This window comes from Oncorhynchus keta, chromosome 3 (assembly GCF_023373465.1).
Source record: "Oncorhynchus keta strain PuntledgeMale-10-30-2019 chromosome 3, Oket_V2, whole genome shotgun sequence".
Lineage (NCBI taxonomy): Eukaryota > Metazoa > Chordata > Actinopteri > Salmoniformes > Salmonidae > Oncorhynchus > Oncorhynchus keta.
This window is the reverse complement of record NC_068423.1, coordinates 14475404-14490877: the sequence shown is the minus strand read 5'-3', so window position 1 is coordinate 14490877 and position 15474 is coordinate 14475404. Positions and strand designations below refer to the sequence as shown.

Below are 15474 nucleotides of genomic sequence, written 5' to 3'. Positions count from 1 at the left end.
CTTGACGCTACAATAACTTTTACCAGCGTCACTTTGATTAAATCTGTTACTAAATTCCACTTTTTTTGTCAATCAGTCTCAATACTGATATTCTACATACATTGAGTTACACTTCTTTGCACTTGTGGTTCTTACCTTTCTTTTGTTGCTTATTTATTGACGTTATATCCATGTTATACCAATGCATTTCATTATCTAGGACTGCCATGGCTATCAATACAAACTTGAACGTTTGTTTGGAGGTGATTGTACAAAAGAATGAGATGAGGACAGAGACTGGGGAGCACAGTTTCATGAGGGGAGGTGGATGTATGTGTTTGTTTATTTAATTAACAATGACTACATCGTTAGTCAAAAGACACATTGAAAGGGGAAAAAATGGATAGACTCAAGACAGTACCCGAGTCTCGATTCACTAACAGTAATGTGTGCCGGGGGTCGGGGGTGAACGTTGTCTCATAACTCTCACATATGGCCCACCAATCAGCACGGCCTGTCAGCAGAAAGCCGGTGGGTTACACTTGGAGACAGCACATACAGACATACACAGACACCCACACACATTGACAGAACAGAAGCAAATAGCTTAGTCCAACTGGCTGAAGTACTCTGTCTCTACTTCTACTAATACAAAGATAACTTCTCACAGAAAAGGAGCAACTGTTTCGCCTTTACGGTATGTTGGATTACTACCTATTGATGTTTTATTGTCATTCAAACCAATGTATTTTCTTGGTATTAATGTTTTATTTCTACTAGGGCTAGGAAGGGGATGTGAGTGTAGGTGTTGGCAGACAACGAAGATAACAGGAAGTAATGGGAAAGATGGGCCATTATTTTCCCTGAAGTGAACAGAAGACTTAGATATAAAGGTTCTCATACAGTAAGATTTGAGGGTTGAGGGTGTTAGTTGAATGCCAACTTCACAGGGAATGGGAACGTTACAGTGGTGCATGTTCAAGAATCAGGATGGCGATCTAAACTTCCGACAACTTTGCAGTGGAACCACACACACACATAACAATGAACAAAGATGTAATGAAGAACCTAAGAAATACTACTTATTATTGTTTCCCAAAACATGGACTAAGAAACATACGAAACACTTGGACTAAGAAACATACGAAATACTTGAACTAAGTTAAGTTAGTGGATAAGTTAGTCCAAGTTGCAAATGCAGTTATGAGAGGACAAGGACACATAACCTGTGTAGCATTGTCTGTGTGTAAGTTGACAAAGGATTGTTGTGATCCCGGCCTTCACTGTCAATATGGTGGCGCTAAGAAAGAGAGACTTTGACAGCTGAGCAGCCCAGTGGAAGGCATGTAACTAGTTCAGAGCATGCTGAAACTCTGCATGCTATTTATACATGTTCGCTTGGATCACTAGCCATCTCAGTTCATTCACACCGACCATACCAAATGCCATCACATTAAAATACCTGCCAAATGCATAGCTAACGCCAGCATATACGCACAGTGAATAAGCCTGTTGAGTTATGTACATTTTCCCTCCCTTAGGGGTCAAGAACTCTCTTATGACATGGTGAGAATTATTTTTGCCGTATATTATAAGACAATTTGGTTAATTGACATAATGCTTCTTGTTCGGTGTTTGGTATCCCTTTACATTTCCTAGAGCTCTTCAAATGAAATTCTACTACTAACTACCACATAGCCTTAGCTCTTGAGCATCAGTGCTTATTGCCACAAAGATCTCCTTGAAGAAGACCTTGAGGAGAGGGCTTGTCACCATTCTCACTATTCCCAAAAGCAAACTTACCCCATTTCTCTCCAGTAGCATGTTGGCACTCATTTGACTTTTTATTTATCATGTCTTTGATTTGATCTCAGTTTCTCTAAGGGTGCCAAGTGCAAGAGGAATGGCCATACCCAGGATGTTCAACTCAAACCCGCCATTCATTGATGTGAAGGGGGTGTCACTGTTGTTCTCTTTGGGGAAGGAAAACATCATGGAGGGTGAAGAGAACAAGGACCCGTTGGTGCGGACCGTCCTTCCTACCCTGAGCCTGGTGATGGAGCAGGGCACTGCCAAGCAGGTGGGCACAGGGGGGCATGATGACAGTTACCAAGTGCCATGTGTCTCCATCATCGCCCAAGCAGAGGGTAAGCCAGTAACTAATGGAGAACTCTTATTTTCCAAAATGCATAGTAGTTACACAGTGACACATTTTTTTGGAAACATTTTGAATGAATTAGCCAATTGTAAGCTGGGGATGATTTAGTCACCATGATGGTATGAAGGCCAGATTTTGAATTTAGCCAGGACACGGGGGTTAACACCCCTAGACTTACAATAAGTGCCATGGGATACGTTAGTGACCACAGAGAGTCAAAGAGGGCACCCTACACAGGGCAAAGTCCCCAATCACTGCCCTGGGGCATTGGGATATTATTTTTAGACCAGAGGAAAGAGTGCCTCCTAGTGGCCCTCCAACACCACTTCCATCAGCATCTCCACTCCAGGGACCAACCCTGCTTAGCTTCTGAGGCACGCCAGCAGTGGGATGTAGGGTTGTATGCTGCTAAATGGCTAAGTAGCACTGAAATAGTTTTGCATCTGCATGCAGCCAGGAGGAGGGATGGGGGTTACATTCTAGAAAGTTGTTCCCTCTGTTCTGGCCTTATTTGCCCTATTGTTTAGGGCAGAAAGGAGGGAACAACAAGCCCATGTCATTTAGTGAGCCATCTTAGATCCAGAGTAAATCTGTGTGTCCCAGGTGAAGGCTCGCAAGAGTTCAGCCCTACAAGCACAGAATGTGTCTACTCCAGATCTCACCTGCTTAAAAGCCACAGGTACTTACCAGAGCATGACCATCTTTAATCTCAAATGTTAAATTGAATTGGGACTAGAAAACTGTACTGCAGTTAGATGGCGTTTGCACTGTATCCTTAACAAGGCACAATAAATTGTTCGTAATAAAGTTAGTACATTTTAGGCTCATTACAATTAGCTGTTCATTTCCCCAAAAATATTATTCAGGGGTTACATGCCCCTAGACGCCTCTAGCAGTCTCGTCAACTCACTCAATGTCACTTAATTTGCAGGTCCATAGCCAAGAAAGCAACAACCGAGAGTGATACTGACGAAGAGAACTATATGGGTACTACCCACACAGTCCCACACCACCACATTCGAAGGAAGCTTCGGCAAAAGCCTCAGGAAGGAAGACAGAGGGAGGAAGGACAAGAGCCACCAGTCATCCAAGGTTTATGGGTGCAAGAGATCGACTGGTCTAAATCAACCAACAAGGACATGAGCTGGGCCTCAGAGGTAAACCAACTTCCTGTGGACCTCCCCAAACACACAGACTCTATCTGGGTACCTCATAGCCGCGGAGGCTGCATTTTGGAGGGTTTGTTTGAAATTGTATCCCACTGCAGCTTGGAAGGTATGTCAAAATGTACAGATGGCCTGTCAGACACGTACGAACTCATAGGTGTGTCCGACTTTTCTAGTGAAATAGGAGGAATGTCTGAGTCTCCATCCAGTCTGAAGAGTACATCTGATTCTGAATCCATTCATACTCGTGAGAGCGAGTCAGACGCCTCTTCTAGTTTTGGGGATGGGGGTCTGTCGGACTCAGTCTGCAGCCTGGTGGACGTGTCGGACTGTCTCTCCAGTGTGATGTGCGTGTCGGACAACGTCCTGGCGTCAGAGAGTGTGTCTGACTCTGACTCGCCCTGCAGTCTGATGGGAGTGTCTGACTCGGACTCCACCTGCAGCCGAGGATGGGAATCCGGATCCTCCTCCAGTGTGGAGAGTACGTCCAACTCCTTCTGCAGTCTGGTGGGTGTGTCTAACATCCCAGGGGATGTGTCTGGATTGTTGTGTAGCGTTGGGGGACTGTCTAGCTCTGAGGTAATGCTGGAGGAACTGCGCAGCAGAGTTACCCAGAAGCATCAGCGATTCGCCTCACCTTTTTTCAAAGCACTGGTCAAAGATGTCTCAGATGAGATGAAAGAGGTCACGGCACAGATCAACGAAGGCCTCATATTCCACAAGGTAGGGATCCTGTTAATTTATTTCCTCATCAATATTCAGTGTCCTTGTTTTATAAAGAATGTATGAATAACCAGAATGTGCATTTATGTGTACTGTGTATCTTTCAGCAACTCCAGCCCAATAAGTTTGAATACAGGGAGGGAAAGGAATACCACATTCTATACCACATTCAGAATGGATCGTATGGTGATGTGTTCAGTGTTCAGGACAGAAGTACCGGGTTCGAGTGTGCTGCCAAAAAAGTAAGTCCCAAATACAACAGAGTTGTCTGATGATCCTATACATTAAAAGCAGCAGCTTCAAAGTTGAATTCCCTCTGTAGAACAATAGGCCCAAACATTTCACTTGATGCAAGCGCCTAGTAAACATGGTCCATAATCTCATAAAATAATTTGTTTTACTCATTCCAGATCCCACTGAGTCACTTCAACTGTGAGGAGGTGAGCACGTGGAGTGCTTTGAACGCCCCTGGCATTGTGAAGCTCTTTGGGGCTGTGAGGGAGGGTCCATACGTCACACTCTTCATGGACCTGAAGACAGGTTGTTTGGCCCAGCTACTGAGGGAGAGGGGAAGTTTACCAGAGGAACTGGCCTTGCGCTACCTCTGTCAGCTCCTGGGAGCATTGGAACACCTGCATCACAGACACGTCCTGCATCTGGATGTTAAAGGCATGTTAACAACCCCTTTTGCCCTTCCCCCCTAGACATGTGTAAGATCTGAAAGAATAGCAAAGGTACATTTGAGTGTAGTTTACTAGAGTGATACTTTGTAAAAGCAAAGTTATTTGTGGTTGTTGCACTCCCTCTAGTGTCAAAAGATAAGAAACCACATCCTGTAGTTTCAGGATGTATTGTACTGTTATGTCTGGCAGAAAGCAGTTCCCTATTCGTCTCTAAATCCTTATTCCTCAGATAGCCTTCTAATTGTACATTTTGTTTACCCCTTTCTTCCTTTCTTGTTGCAGTTGACAATGTGTTGCTGTCTGAGGATGGGAGGGACACGTTCCTCTGTGACTTTGGTCTCTCTGAGACGCTGGACCCAAATGGACAGAGCACCAAAGCCTTTAGACGTCAGTGTATATGTGTGAATACAATGAAAAATCTTTGAGTTAGTATTCAATGGGATAAACAAAAACAAAACGATGCCCACATAACTATTTCCAAACATTTCAGAATCTGGGTGGCCCGCTGGCACAGAGACCCACATGGCGCCCGAGGTGGCACGAGGGGACCTCCGCTGTGCCAAGGCAGACGTGTGGAGTAGCTGCTGCATGCTACTGCACATGCTCAACGGATGCCACCCCTGGATCCGCTACTACAACCACCCGCTGTGCTTCAAGGTAAAAAAACAACCCATGTTATCCAAGATCAGAGAAAAGTCCTTGCTCCAAACATATAGTTTAAAACATTTCCTTTCACTGGTCAGATTGTCAATGAGCCGCCTCCTCTGAGGGAGGTGCCCCCCAGCTGTAACCCCTACACTGCCGAGGTCTTGAGAGCTGGACTACAGAAGGACCCCACTAGTAGAGCCTCGGCCACAGCGCTAAGGCAGATGACCACCAAGGCCCTGAGAGCAGGTAATCTATCTATGATTTGACAAACTTGAATGAGCTTTTTACAAGTGTGTATCTATGGCCGGAATTCAATCATTGTGATTGTTGTGAAGGTGTTCCCTCAGTACATGGGTGTTGGTGTGTGAGATGGAGCGAGTGTATGTTTTAGAATAATGAGAGTGTCCCTTTTTTCTCTTCAGTGGGAGGACTTTGTCACAGTTCTGGTCAAGGTGATTGTCAGAAACTGGTGAACAGCAAGGCTAGGAATCATAACAGACCCTACATTCCCTCTGCCCCTGCAAAGCCAGCAGCCACACAGTCAGCACCCAAAATGCATTGGGTGAGCCCCTGGAGAGCGTTGGCCGCTGGTGCGGACAGTAGTGATTCTGAGGAGGTCGGATCGGAATTGGAGAGAGATTCTGAATCAGTGACATACTCTCTGGAGGATAGGGACTGGGAATCTTATCAAAATTCCTTGGAGGAGAGCCATGTGGTGGAAGATTGGGAACCTGAGACAGATTCCGAGGTGGATATTTACTTGGGGGAGGATGGAGATCTGGAGAGGAAAAGTGACTGGGAATATGAAGGCGATTGGGAGGAAGAGGAGTCTTCCACAGAACTTTACCAAGCTCTCCACACCCACTTCCCCGTCTTGCGGAAAGGCCAGCCGGAGATTGACCAATCCTGGGGGTCAGAGCCTGAATTGGAATACTTAAGAGATGGTGAGTTAAGTGGCTACTGCTGCACAGACAGTCAGGCTTTATGCACATCTAAAAGATGCAGTGAGGTGTATATTCTTGAGACAGGAAAGTAAGGCGATCTGTCTTTCTCCAGGTGTTACCGTGGGCATTATGGCCCAGACCCCCTCCCCTGAGCCAAGGGACCACCCTCCCTCCTGTATGAGCAGCACTGGTTCATCCCAGAAGGAGGATACAGACAAAGATTCTGATTGCTCGTCTGATGACCTCAGCTCTGGAGTCTTCTCCTACAACAGCCAGACAGACGGACAGAGCTTCAACTTGGAATGGCTGGTGGTATCCACCAACCAGCCACCATCTTACTGCTTTGAAGGTGAGAAAAGGCTCTGGGTAGACTTGTCTGTAACCATTAGGGGAGAAGGGTATGATTGTTGATAAACTCACAGTTCTCTGTGCATTGCTGGTCTAGGCGTTGAGATATGGATTGAAAACATTGGCGGTGAGTGTTTGAGGATCCGTGAACAGCGTCAGGTTAAAGTGGGTCATGTTGCCATAGGGATAAGCGAGCAGGTAAGAGATCAATGTAGATTTGAGTAAGGTTGAACATACCATTAGCCTGTCTAATTGATGTACAGATAACATGAGAGTGTACTGTGTCTCATTTAGATCACAGTGAAGGCCTTCAGTTTGGAGACTCTGGACAGGAAGCCTGTGTCCTTCCAACAGGAAATCCAGGAGTCAGGCTTGTGGCTTTGCTGTATTCCTTCCCCAGACTGTTGTCCACGATGGAGCTGGAGGATCAAAGAGGGAAAGCTTGAGATTCGGGAATGAGACAACTTCGAAGGTGTATACATGCAGCTATTTTCTAAATTGAGACTCAGGCACAACATTGTCACATTGTGATGATTTTTCTATTTCTGTAATTATTAGCCTATGATAGTAGGTCTCTAGCTACTCAACAATTCTACCTTTTATCAGTGTGATGATGCATAGGCCTACAATTCATGTTTGTTTTTTAAACAATCCACCATGTTGAGAATAAATGAATCATGTGAACAAGTCGACCAACATCTGGTTTATTGAGTTGGAATAGTTCCGAAAAGCTTGTGTTAAAACCAAGATTCAATCAACAAGCTCTGTGGGCTTGGGAAAGAAGACACCCTGATCACCTCACTGGAGAGTCAGTGCACAATGAGTCACAGAATCACAGAATATTCTGCTACTGACTACATTGATCCGAATCTACTATCTGCCACTTGCATTGATAACTTGCGTTGCATTAATAATGTAATTCAAAAGTAATTGGCTAAAATGTGTACGTTCACTTCCTTGTTGTCTACAAATCAAATCGGCCCCGTGATTGGATGAAATGGTATTACAGGCGGGTCTTTAAGTACAATATGTGATATGATTGGATAAGATTAACCGTGGAAAGTGCCTGTCCACACACCGGTGTCTACTGAGTTGCGCAAACGCCATTTTGGAGTGACTGAAAGAGAAGCAAGATCGAGAAGCAGTCTTTCTAAGGTGAATATATCATATTATTATGTTTAACACATAATAATGTATGTTCGAGTGAACAAGAATCTGACAAAAACGCTCAGTTTTCCCGTTGCCCGTTCTTCAAATGACGTCACAATTTCCTCTACATCTGACGTTGTGGCATATATATGGCTAGCTGGTTATGCTAAGTTAGCGAACACAGTCTCTTCCTTCAGGCTGACTAGTTTTGTCATAAGATGAGTAGCAAATGCGTGTAAAACTATATGTTCGGTAAACCTTTTAAATGCCTGAGATCCCCAGTTTGTTCGCTAACTTAACTGGCTAGTTAATAACATGGCATGATGCTAAGCATCCGCCCAAGCCAGTTAGCTAACTAGTTAGAGCTTTTTCTTTTCGCTTTAACGTTATAGTACCTAGTTAACGTTAGTTTGAAGAATGTTGTCGGCCCTCAAGTTCACTATCTACCGGGTACGCATGTTGCCAATTTAAATTCGGATATTTATTTTAGTTTCTAGATCCTGATGGGAATCATTCAGGCTTGCTTAGTTAGCCTTGCCTCCCGTTAAGGCAGGCCTAGCTAACTTGAACGTAGATTCATTCACAATTGCACAGTGTTTAGAAGCTAGGACTTAGGAGCAAGCACCAACTTGGCTAAATAAATACTATATTATGTTATTTATCACAGAACACCATCTACCGAAATCATACATCTGACATGCTAAAAGCAGCTAGCTGTGGCGAGTCAGCTGACGTCAGGATCGCATTCATTGTTGTCATTTTTTAAAGTCGTTTCTGACGTTAAAGGAACTAAATCAATCCACAGCCATACAACTAGTTAACTATAGCAGTATGTTGGGTTTGGGGAATATATTGGTAGCTTGGGGTTAATTCCTGCAAACGTACGTCTCTTTGAATGTACATATAGCTAGCTAATACCATTACGGCCCGGAAAAGTTTTGGATGATTAAATCCGGAAGTTCAGGAAAAGTAATGGAAATTCATTTGAATTTCTGTTAAAATAATTTATTTAGGCACAGTTAAAAGTCAACATATCAGCCAGGATCGGAATGGCAGTTTAGCACGTCTGTGTTTGCGCGCATAACCTGCAATTGTGCGAGACGAGTGGGCCATTACTCAAAGGAGAGCCAGACATTCGGACATTCCAGCAGCAGGTAGGCCCATATAGCCTATAAAATATGATAGAGAACAGACTAACTAGGTAGTCCGCTCAAAACATCTATATTGTACCCTGTAGTTAATTGTGTAGCTTTTATTAGCAGCATATGTTGGGCTCCCGAGTGGTGTGGCGCAGCGGTCTAAGGCTGCATCTCAGTGCTAGAGGCGTCACTGCAGACCCTGGTTCGATTACAGGCCGTATCACAACCGGTCGTGATTGGGAGTCCCATAGGGCGGCGCACAATTGACCCAGCGTCATACGGGTTAGGGTTTGGCGGGGTAGTCCGTCATTGTAAATAATAATTTGTTGTTAACTCACTTACCTAGTTAAATAAAGTTTGTTTCCATTATGTCATGTCCCCCAAAACACACACTCACTAATAAGGCCATACAAAGTAGATTAATTCATTTAAACAATTCTTTTTGACTGAACAAATTATTCACTTTGCCATTTTATTAGTTGGGATTCGGTTAAATTGTGATTTGAATATGAATAAAAATATTGAATGTGAAGCAAAATAATTATTTGAATCGTGGACAGTAATTTTAAGAAAAAATATTAGCTGTAGATTTTTGTTTTGGATTTTAAAGGTTGTTGATTTGGGCATCCAATGTATGGGGCATTTAGATGCTAGTCAACCTGCAAAATAAACCGTAAGATAAATGACTAAACTAACATGTATGTTTCCTGAAGAAAATGTGTGGGGATGCTTCAGCTGAATAAAAAATAAAAATATTTGTAGCCATTTGATCTTTGATGTATTAAATTAATGAATTATTTAAAAGGTGTTTGGTTGTAATGTTGCAATATATTTTACATCAAGGGTGGGCAACCATCCTCCAGGAGAGCGAATGGGTGCACAGGCTTTTATTCCAGTCCCCCTCTAACAAACCACATTTTTTAGGAATTAGCTGCTCAACTGGACCTTGATTAACTGTCTCTGTGTTTGAACAGAGCTGTATCAAAAGCCTGCACACCCAGTAGCTCTCCAGACTGAAGGTTGACCACATGTGATTTATACAGTTGCCTAACAGGTATTCTACTTGGTGGGGATTAAGTGCCTTGCACAAAGACAGGAGATGTTACATGGGATCAGAGAGCAGCCTCGCCGTGTCAATACCACAACACTTTTTTGTATATACTTATGTAGACGCCACTTTAGTTTGGTCATGGAAATTTTATGAAAGTCATGAAATTCAATTGGTCAAAATGTGTATGAACCCCGTAGAAATCTAAATGTGTACCATTACTGATTTTCTTCACTTTGCATTCCTCTTTCTCTCAGATAAGTGACCATGGGGAATATGTTTGGAAGCCTGTTCAAGGGCCTATTTGGCAAGAAGGAGATGAGGATTCTCATGGTTGGACTCGATGCGGCTGGAAAAACGACTATCCTGTACAAACTCAAACTAGGAGAGATTGTTACCACCATTCCAACAATTGGTAAGGACAATTTTCCTTGAATGCATTAGCCTATCACAATTTTCTTCTCTAAATTAGGCTACTTATGGAATATGTGCCTTCATCATTCTGTGTCCTTTGTCCAGGTTTTAATGTAGAAACGGTAGAATACAAGAACATCAGCTTCACAGTGTGGGACGTTGGCGGTCAAGACAAAATCAGGCCGCTGTGGCGCCACTACTTCCAGAACACTCAAGGTAAGATTCAAAGGAGCTTTGAGGATCATTGGCAATGGTGGTCCATAGATGGTTGCTTATCGGAGAACCAGTGTCATATTGTCATCTAACTATGTACTTCTTTGCAGGGCTTATCTTTGTGGTGGACAGCAACGACCGGGAGCGAGTGAACGAGGCGAGGGAGGAGTTGCAGAGAATGCTCGCGGAGGATGAGCTAAGAGATGCTGTGCTGCTCGTTTTTGCAAACAAACAGGTGCGCATGGGTACTCTTATCTGAATTCTGATAGCCTTGACTCCTTGTAGTGCTCTTTTATCCTGCTAAAAATTGTGAGTGGACCATACTCATTGACCATGCATACTTAATCATTTTTTTGAATTGCCAACCCCTTGCACTATCACTGGGCTTGAGTAAGATCTTGCAGTGTGTTAGACAGAGAATTAATCATTTGAACCTGGATATTTCTTAGGACCTTCCCAATGCAATGAATGCTGCAGAGATCACAGACAAGCTGGGGCTCCACGCTCTCCGCCAGCGCAGCTGGTACATCCAGGCCACTTGTGCTACCAGCGGGGACGGCCTCTACGAGGGCCTTGACTGGCTCTCCAACCAACTCAAGAACCAGAAATGATCCATTTCACCATTTTAGTTTCCCCTCTGTCTAACACAATGGCAGCACCGGTTCCAAGCCCCTTGCTCCCTGGAACTCCTCCCTCCCAGTCGTTCTCCAAAAACCTCATCCTCCACCTCTCGTTTTCTGTATCGAACCTTACTCCTGGGGCTGTAACTTGTGCTGCTTCTGTGTGTACTGTGTTTGCAGTCAGGTGAGCGCGTGCGTTGTGTGGGTGTGAAGTGTCTAGCTGGGATTAGGAGTAACCCCAGCGTGCCTTTAACACACCTGCTGTGGAAATAGTGGTCTGGCTCCTCGAGCGCCATCCCACCCAGCCCCACTCTGTCATGCACGATCCCCTCCTCCCCACACCAAGCATGGTTTTCACAAGGCAAATAAAGAGCAATGGTGTAAACGGTCCTCCTCTCTCTCCTTGGTAGATATATATAACTTTATTTGTACTACCAGTGTTGAGATTGTAAGAAAGGATGTGAATTTTGAAACCTTACCTAGCCCCACCTGTGATAAAACTGCATTGTAACCTGTATCAGGTTGAAGTAAATGGAAAAAGATCCCGTTCCACCGTTGGACATTCTTCGCGTTATTTGAAAACCATGCTTTTCTTTATTTTTGTAAAATTATATTACCAACACCTTTTAATGGTTCTCCAGCGAACACTACCGTTTCCCTGCGAGAAAGAGAAACCATGAAGCACAACCTAATAACCATAAGGACATATTCAAATGTTAAAATTAGCTTTTGAATTTAAAAACTAGTTACATGTATTCTTCTTGGTCATTTTTCGATTTGTGAAAACTTGACATTTTGACTGAATTAATTGAAAGCAAATGTTCTAATGGTAAATGTTCCTCCATTTTCATCTTATGTCACCTATTTATTCAACTGGGCATTTCAATACATGGTTGTTTTGAGGGGCTCCATTGGGCTGGTGGACATTCAGAAGCTTTAAACTTTATTCCTAGAAATGTTACATGTCTGTTTTCTCTAGTTCTAGCATTTATCTTTGTACAACTGCTAAACCAAATGCAATTGAGCAGTATGACAAATCTTGTATATTAAATGTAGTGTTCCCTCAAGGGTGCCAACACTCTACATTTTTGTTTTCTACCTGGAAATGTTGACAATATTATTCTTGTCTCAGAGGTTGGCAGGACCTCGGCATGCTGTACCCCAGCTGCTTGCTAATTTCCTGGATGAAGGAAAAGCACCAAATAATATGAATGCTCTTAACTGTAATGCTATGGCTAATGAAGGAAATAAGCCTAGGGTAAGAGCGCCAACATTGGCTACATTTAGCAATGTTGTACTACATACTTGAGTTACCAACACAAAAGGTATTGGTGTCAGTACTAGTACCTTTATTGTCAGATCTGTAAGGGCAGGAGGGGGCTACCTGGTCCTAGGGATGTTATGCTGACACGTCTGTTAACAATGATTGGAAATCTGTACGTTTTCCCCCGCTACTGTTTCTGTGGGGTTTTCCTGAACATATTAAACAATATGATTTGATCCTAATATCTGGTGTTGCCAATGAGATCTATGTGAAAGTGTGAACAAACAAGGGTATAATTTAGCAGTTTAAGAAACATTTATGTATAGCTTCTCATGCACAAACTGCTATTGTCGTGCCATTCCGTTTAGAGTAAGGTATCATACTACACTGAACAAAAAATAGAACGATTCTACGGAGTTACAGTTCATGTAAGGAAATCAGTCAATTGAAATCCATTCATTAGGCCCTCATCTATGAATTTTGCATGACTGGGAATACAGATATGCATCTCTTGGTCACAGATGCCTTTAAATAAAAAAAGTAGGGGTGTGGATCAGAACCAGTTACTATCTGGTGTGACCGTGACACGTCTCCTTCTCAGAGTTGATCAGGCTGTTGAATGTAGCCTGCTGTACACCTCGATCCAGAGAATCCCAACCATGGTTAACATGTCTGGTGAGTATTCGGGCCATGGAAGAAATGGGACATTTACAGCTTATGGGAATTTTGTGCAAATGCTTGTGACATGGGGCCATGTATTATGCTGAAACATGAGGTGATGGTGGCAGATGAATGGCACGATAATGGGCCTCCGGATCTAATCACAGTATCTGCATTCAAATTGCGATAGATAAATTGCAATTGTGTTCGTTGTCTGTAGCTTATGCCTGCCCATACTATAACCCCACCGCCACCATGGGGCACTCTTCACAACGTTGACATCAGCAAACTGCTCGCTCACACAACGCCATGTACACTGTCTGCCATCTGCCCAGTACAGTTGAAATCCAGATTCAGCCGTGAAGAGCACACTTCTCCAGCATGCCGGTGAGCATTTGGCCACTGAAGTCAGTTATGACGCAAAACTGCAGTAAGTTCAAGACCCAGGTGAGAACAACGAGCATGCAGATGAGCCTGCCTGAGACGGTTACTGAAAGTTTGTGCAGAATTTCCTTAGCTGTCCGGGTGGCTGGTCTCAGACGATCATGCAGGTGAAGAAGCCAGATGTTGAGGTCTTGGGCTGGCGTGGTTACATGTGGGCCCGGTTAAACGTACTGTCAAAATCTCTAAAACGAAGTTGGAGGTGGCTTATGGTAGAGAAATGAACATTCAATTCTCTGGCAACAGTTCTTGTGGACATGCCTGCAGTCAGCATGACAAGTGCACGCTCCCTCAACACGTGAGACGTGGCATTGTGTTGTGTGACAAAACATCAAATTTGTGTGTCCTTTTATTGTCCCCAGCACAAGGTGCACCTGTGAAATGATCATGCTGTTTAATCAGCTTCTTGATATGATATATGATATATTATATATTATTATTATATTATTATATTATTATTATTGATATGCAACACCTGTCAGGTGGGTGGATTATCTTGGCAAAGGAGAAATGCTCACTAATGGGGATGTCAACAAATTTGTTGACAGAGTAGTGCACTGGGCCTTTAATAGTCCTGTATTAGCGGACCTATATAGCCATCTGCAGTGTGTGCACAATTTAAAAAATCATAGCACCCACAAACTACTTCGTGCGGCTATGGCGAGGAGCCGAGCGTACCCAATTTGACTGGAGTGCTTTAGCTACTGTCAAGGAGTTCGCTAAATATTTTCCTAAAGAAAAAACGGTTTGACTTATAAAGATGAGGACCAAGAGATGGAGTGCACAACTAAAGAATCATTGTGGAATTTCAAAATACACCAGAAAGCAAGATGGAGTATTTACAACGTGCACTTGATAAATGACTGTGTCATTGTATCAACGTATTTCTAAACTAAAAATCAGGTTTGGTTTCAATACTTAAAGAATGGTAGGTCCATGTAGTCAGAAAAATAGATGGTTGTTGATTAAATTGTGATTGCAGTTTTTTAAAAATCCTTTAAGCACTGAGTGGTTTTTAAGGGAGTGGTTGGAAAGGATGTGGAGCTCTCCATGAGCAATGACCGCTCAGCTCCGCTCACATACCCTGCTACAGACCTTCAAAACGAATACATCTGTATTAATACAGACGGTGATGGATGGTGTCACAATGTTATGGAGTTTGTCTGTGCTACTGTACCCCAAGTAAAGATACTGTAGATATTGGAGAAAAAATAAGTGTGTTTTTATGTGTATCAAAATGTGTGTTGCACTCTTATATGTTGTGAGTGAGTGTTGTCATGAAACGGAGCATATATGGAAATGGACACAGTCTGTTGCCACGGAGCATCTATGGCATTGGGACAGTCTGTTGCCTAGCATTAAATACACACAAGCATACTCATGGGCCTCTGCCAATCAAATGAACCCCTATATATATATATATATATATATATATATATATATATATATATATATATATATATATATATAATAACCATTTCGAGGTAATTTTGCAGTCACACAATGCTATGCGACTTGGAAAAGCATGCACGGTTTTGGCTACGCAGTCTCGAAAGTGCACGGTTTTCCAATAAAACCGAGGGTCTTAATTTGTATGCTAGGGACATGATGATCCGTGCTTAACTGCCAATTAACAAATAAAAATGATATTGCGCCTCTCCCATCTAATTTCATAACCACACTTGACCAGTGTCCACTTTATCAGATAAATGTTGTCTAGAGACCAGCCGCGAAAATCTGATTGGGCAAATTTGCCATTTATCGCAAAAGTTGTTTTTATTCGACACATGAAAACAAAACCACAAAATTGTTTGTGCCAAACGTAATCACGGACAGCCTTTTATCAGCAACGAAGTCAGTATGATGGAAACACAATT

General features: G+C 43.0%; 2 protein-coding genes across 4 annotated transcripts; both read left to right on the top strand.

The window, feature by feature from the left end:
- Positions 1–526: 526 nt before the first annotated feature.
- Positions 527–7341, top strand: LOC118367281 (uncharacterized). Of its 3 annotated transcripts, XM_035750598.1 has the most exons (14): positions 538–676; positions 1521–1545; positions 1854–2126; positions 2741–2816; positions 3069–4026; positions 4134–4268; positions 4437–4695; positions 4992–5096; positions 5200–5366; positions 5453–5603; positions 5780–6301; positions 6414–6650; positions 6747–6847; positions 6944–7341. In XM_035750598.1, exons 3-14 carry the CDS (start codon positions 1883–1885, stop codon positions 7106–7108), a joined length of 3120 nt encoding a protein of 1039 aa, XP_035606491.1. In that variant the 5' UTR covers positions 538–676; positions 1521–1545; positions 1854–1882; the 3' UTR covers positions 7109–7341. The 3 variants fall into 3 exon arrangements, with proteins under 3 accessions (XP_035606500.1, XP_035606481.1, XP_035606491.1); XM_035750607.1 differs by lacking the exon at positions 1521–1545 and having other exon boundaries at positions 527–676; positions 6747–6776; XM_035750588.1 differs by lacking the exon at positions 1521–1545 and having other exon boundaries at positions 527–676.
- A 318-nt stretch (positions 7342–7659) lies between these two features.
- On the top strand, positions 7660–12738 carry LOC118367275 (ADP-ribosylation factor 1-like). Its single transcript, XM_035750575.2, has 5 exons — positions 7660–7804; positions 10243–10400; positions 10505–10615; positions 10723–10847; positions 11062–12738. The coding sequence occupies exons 2-5, from the start codon at positions 10253–10255 to the stop codon at positions 11221–11223; spliced, it is 546 nt and encodes a 181-aa protein (XP_035606468.1). The 5' UTR covers positions 7660–7804; positions 10243–10252; the 3' UTR covers positions 11224–12738.
- Positions 12739–15474: the final 2736 nt, after the last annotated feature.

What these genes read in the sequence shown, in the direction of transcription:
- LOC118367281 (XM_035750588.1), top strand. Translation starts at nt 1,883, where the DNA reads ATGGCCATACCCAGGATGTTCAACTCAAACCCGCCATTCATTGATGTG. An exon ending in CATCATCGCCCAAGCAGAGG is followed by an intron (nt 2,127 to 2,740) that starts GTAAGCCAGTAA and finishes TGTGTGTCCCAG; the next exon opens with GTGAAGGCTCGCAAGAGTTC. An exon ending in ATTGGAATACTTAAGAGATG is followed by an intron (nt 6,302 to 6,413) that starts GTGAGTTAAGTG and finishes GTCTTTCTCCAG; the next exon opens with GTGTTACCGTGGGCATTATG.
- LOC118367275 (XM_035750575.2), top strand. Translation starts at nt 10,253, where the DNA reads ATGGGGAATATGTTTGGAAGCCTGTTCAAGGGCCTATTTGGCAAGAAG. An exon ending in TACCACCATTCCAACAATTG is followed by an intron (nt 10,401 to 10,504) that starts GTAAGGACAATT and finishes TCCTTTGTCCAG; the next exon opens with GTTTTAATGTAGAAACGGTA. An exon ending in TCGTTTTTGCAAACAAACAG is followed by an intron (nt 10,848 to 11,061) that starts GTGCGCATGGGT and finishes GATATTTCTTAG; the next exon opens with GACCTTCCCAATGCAATGAA.